The sequence below is a fragment of the Bos grunniens genome, chromosome X, assembly GCF_055505025.1.
Source record: "Bos grunniens cultivar Pamir isolate PY7600 chromosome X, Bosgru_T2T1.0, whole genome shotgun sequence".
Taxonomy (NCBI): Eukaryota; Metazoa; Chordata; class Mammalia; order Artiodactyla; family Bovidae; genus Bos; species Bos grunniens.
Genome location: NC_141194.1, coordinates 107,087,210 through 107,091,910, shown reverse-complemented (window position 1 = coordinate 107,091,910; position 4,701 = coordinate 107,087,210). Strand labels below are relative to the sequence as shown.

Genomic DNA, 4,701 nt, shown 5'->3' with positions numbered 1-4,701 from the left:
TGTTTTATTCCAACATGTGTATGGTTCTATTTTTGTTTAGTCTTTGATCCATCTAGAATTTTTTTTGTGTGTATGACTCTAACTTCAGTCAGTACATTCAAATGAATAACCAATCATCGTATTAAACCATCCCTTTTTCCCCACTGAAATGAAATGCCATCTATTAAACTGCCATATATGCACTATTTTATGGTGTAGTTGATGCCATGTGGCAAACAAAATATCTTAGAATTCTTCAAGCCCGAGAGGATACGGCTACCATAAGGATGGGTTTTAGTATCAGCACAGATGTTTCCACATAGACTGAAGAAAACATCTGTATGCTTAGTTGTCAGATAGAGACTGGGGGAAGGTCAAGTGCAGTCAATGATATCATAAAAGGGAAGGGAATTCTATTTGGAATTTCAGAAGCCTTAAAAGAAGGCTCAGGTCAGCTTCTTCTGAAGACTGAGGCCAGATTCACTGGCTTCTTCACCTCCCTACCTGACACAGGTCTCAGCAGTGGATGAGTGTATCAGTTGTAAATGTCTTAAGTAATAGAAAGCTCAGATACGAGTTTATTTTTCACAGAGCTAGCAGTTGAGAGGTGGGCAGATAAAGGTGTAGGTTTCATGGCCTAAAATTGTCAGAGCCAAATCCAGGTCATTTTCTCGTGCTTTTCCTGCTGATCACAAGATGACTCCTCCAGTTCAGGTAACACTTAGAGAATGTTCAAGGCAGCATAAATGGTAAACGGTAGCATCATATCTTTTCCCAAGACAGCAGAAAGTTTTCCCGGAAGCCACCGATCAAATCTCCATTATGCTTCAGTGTCCAAAAGTGGGGCCTGTAGCCATTGCTAGCAGCAAGGATGGCTGAGAAAATGGTATCTTTTCATAACTAAACTTTTCTAGACTGTCGGGTTGTATGTAATAAGTAAAAAGGGGGTGGGGATGACCAGCAATGGAAAAAGTCTGCCCATCCATTTATTCATTCAAAAAAAGTATTATTGAGCACCTGAGCAGCCCATGTGAACCAAAGAGAGAGGAGCGTGCGTGGCTTGTTCTTGAGGAAATGAGACTGAGGTGGAGTGATCAAAAGGAGATGATAAGACATGAGTTCAGGGCAGTTTGTAGGGCCCAATCTGACTTACAACAAAGTGACATCTCCTTGGCTGTTCAGTGGAGAAGAAGTTGAAAAGAGGCAAGGATGATAGCAGAGAGACAGACAATGGGTAGCAGTGGAGATGGTGAAAAGTGGCAAGATACGGATACACTTTAGAGACCAAGCCGACCCAATTCTTCTGATAGATCAGCTGTTAGACCCCAAACCACACAGTTTCTGCAAAATATACTTCTATTTTCTCCCAAGTTTCATCAGCAAAGCTGACTCAAACAGGCACATGTGTGATGGGAACTTACCACTGCACAGCATGGAATTTGCTTATGTGGTAGTCAGTGGACTTGGTCCCTAATCATCATAAAAATGGCAGAAAGCAGGAAGCTATAAACTCTTGTGACCTGTGACTCCCTTCATATCAGCTGCACTGACTGCAGAATTCCTGGGCCACCCCCATGACGGACTGTGCCCCCTGATCCCGTGAAATCTATACGAGGTTAACCGTTTACACTGCTTATTTGCTGATATAGAAATAAACCCTGGGCACTAACACCACAAGTAGAATTTCAGGGACTAGGTACCTATCGGGAGAAGGAAATGGCAACCCACTCCTATATTCTTGCCTGGAGAATCCCATGGACAGAGGAGCTTGATGGGCTGCTGTCCACCGGGTCGCAGAGAGTCAGACACGACTGAAGCAACTTAGCATGCATGCAGTAATAAACTCAACAACAAAACAAAACACACACAAAAAAGATGTGGGACTGAAAAAATGGAGTCAAAGAAAACACCAATTTTGGCCTGAACGACTTACAGCATTTCCCACTCATTGAGCTGGAGAAGGCTGAAGGGGGACCTGGTTAGGAGGGAACGGCAGGTGTCTCATCTGCTGAAGCTCAGTAAATTTCTGTCCTGTGTTCTTTCTTGGATGCAGAATGTCTTTTGCTTGGGAAACTGTGTTCAGGATTCAGCAGTGTCAGTCAGTGGATTTTTATGTTCATTAACAGCTGTAGTTTTGCAATAAAAAACTAAATGATCGTTTTTAACTTTTCAGACAAAGCAGGCTTGCAAAGAGCCAAGGGAAAAACCATCTGGCCTTGGCACAGGGGTGTCTGTAGAAGCCCTGAAGCTGCTGAGCATCACATTTCTGCTGTGCTCTCTGACTTGCCTCTTGCTGGAGACTGTTGCTTCCTCTGTGTCACTGCCACAACACTCAGTGGGTGTGTTTGCCGTTATGATGAAAGTTCCGGCCTCCATAGGACCTAAGATTCCCATCGAAGGTCAGGAAAAACTGATTTTGTATTTAAAAATAATCTTCATTATTTTTATTTTATTTTTTTATTTTATTTTAATCTTCATGTCCATTATTCCTGGTTGGGTTCAATTTAGTTCAACCAACATGAGCCCACCTACCGTGCACCAATCCGTGTGCTAAATGACACGGATTAGGCATTCACAGGTGGGCAGCCCCACCCATAGGTGTCAACCTTCCATGAAATATGACAAATGCACCCTGAGGACAAAGGGAGAATTACAGTTGTTTGCGGGGAAGTGTCAGGAAGGACTTGAGGAAGGAAGCAAAATGTAAAATTAGCAAAATTAGCCAATGCTAATAGGTCACTGACCCGCAACTTAGGTGCTCCCAGAGCCCAGTGTGTTGCTTGAGTCCTTCCCAGCACTGGAAAGTGAATTGTGGTGAGCAGTGACCCCTCGTGACTTCAGGTCACAGACATGTGTGTTTACCCTACCTCTCCCCTTGATCACCAGACTCTGTGAAGTTCCTTCTGCCAGCTTCCAAGGCCTGTTTGTCCCCTCTGGCTGCTCCTGGGGCTGGTGACTGTCTCTTCTCTTCACCAGACATGCAGGGGCCTTTGCCTCCCAAACACCCTCTAGGCAGGTAGTTATGAAATCAAGCTCCTTTCTCACAAAGTTCCACATTGATTCATGGAGATAATTGCTCCTGTTTGACATACCAGAGGCAAAGATGAAACCATCTGAGGATACACTTTTTTTTTTCCCAAATGTGTATTCCTTTAACCACTTAGCTTAGCAGTGTCATTAAAAATATGGGCCCTGGGCCACTATAAGAATGTCAGATCTGGGACAACTCTGAACTTGAACCAGAGTTTGTATCCCAACTTCATTATTGACTCAGTGAACATCTGTTCTCTTCCTGCAGAAAATTCCAGGTCCTGGCTGAGCAACTTCAAGGATTATCTCTGCAATCTCATCAGGAGCCACATCCCTCCAGCAGCCATTTTTATTTTTCTTATTATGTCAGCAGTGCTGGGGATCCTCTGCTGCCTCACGTAAGCTTCTGGAAGAGGAGGGAAGGGAGGGAACATGTACCTAGGGAGAGGCAGGAATGGCCATGTGATCCCCTCTTTGAAAAATTCTCCTCCACGTTCTCTTTTTTTCTCCATTCTGCTCCATCCCTTGACAGGTGACATTTAAAGACCAGTATTTGCAACTGATCTTTTTTTTTTTTTTTTTTTTTAGTAACTTAATTAATTTCTAATTATCCTTCCCTTGGGTATAGGAATCATACATGGTAAACAAATGATTAACTCTTCTCTATTGCCTGGACTTCCTTGGTGGTTCAGATGGTAAAGTGTCTGCCTTTAATGCAGGAGACCCGGGTTCAATCCCCGGGTCGGGAAGATCTCCTGGAGAAAGAAATGGCAACCCACTCCAGTATTCTTGCCAGGAAAATCTCATGGATGGAGGAGCCTGGTAGGCTACAGTCCATGGGGTTGCAAAGAGTTGGACATGACTGAGCAACTTCACTTCATTGCCTCAAAAATGGACCAAAATATTTACTATTAAATCACGTGAAGCCAAAGAGATTCTTGAAATCTCTAACCAAACACTTAAGCTTAGCTAATTAGTAAGGGTCACTCATTCGTGTCCTACTCTTTGCAACCCCATGGACTATACAGTCCATGGAATTCTCCAGGCCAGAATACTGGAGTGGGTAGCCTTTCCCTTCTCCCATGGGAAGGGACTCTTCCAGGGGAATCTTCCCAAGCCAGGGATCAAACTCAGGTCTCCCGCAATGCAGGCAGATTCTTTACCAGCTGAGCCACCAGGGAAGCCCAGACAAGCCTCAATTTCATTAATTTAATCAGTATTTAGCTAAGAGATGACCACTTGCCAGTCTCTGTACTGGTTACTAGAGAGAGAGAAATAACACGATTGAATAATTACAGCCTGATGTATCAGGACTCTGAGGTGAGACAGAGCCCACGTAGAGAAACTTGGATTGAAAAGGCTTTGTGTAGGGGAGGGCTGTTTTCAAACTGAAGAATCTAATCAAGTGGCTGTGGTCAAAGATCAGGTGAAGGGTGTGGTTCCTGACAACCTCAAAACGCCCATGGATGGAGAACCATGTCTGGGAAGCAAAGTTGGATATGGTTCTCAGCACACTAGACTGATTGGAGCCACACAGAACTCAGTGAGCTTATTTGTTGTTTGAGCTGTAAAGCAGTATTTGGACCTGAGAAGGACAGGGGCTCTGAAGGCCCCTAGGAGGCTTTCTCCCTGACACTTCAGATGCAGCCGCAGGGAACAGTAGACCAGAGGAGCCTCCCAGAGGATGGGCCC

At 44.3% G+C, this 4,701-nt stretch overlaps 1 protein-coding gene across 1 annotated transcript; it reads left to right on the top strand.

The window, feature by feature from the left end:
* The first annotated feature begins 675 nt into the window (after window positions 1–675).
* On the top strand, window positions 676–4,061 carry SMIM9 (small integral membrane protein 9). Its single transcript, XM_086387153.1, has 3 exons — window positions 676–693; window positions 2,153–2,378; window positions 3,278–4,061. Exons 1-3 carry the CDS (start codon window positions 676–678, stop codon window positions 3,409–3,411), a joined length of 378 nt encoding a protein of 125 aa, XP_086243279.1. The 3' UTR covers window positions 3,412–4,061.
* Window positions 4,062–4,701: the final 640 nt, after the last annotated feature.

Bases quoted from the DNA above. Each gene is read 5' to 3' on its own strand.
- SMIM9 (XM_086387153.1), top strand. The intron at 2,379-3,277 runs GTCAGGAAAAAC...CTCTTCCTGCAG, and splicing joins ACCTAAGATTCCCATCGAAG to AAAATTCCAGGTCCTGGCTG.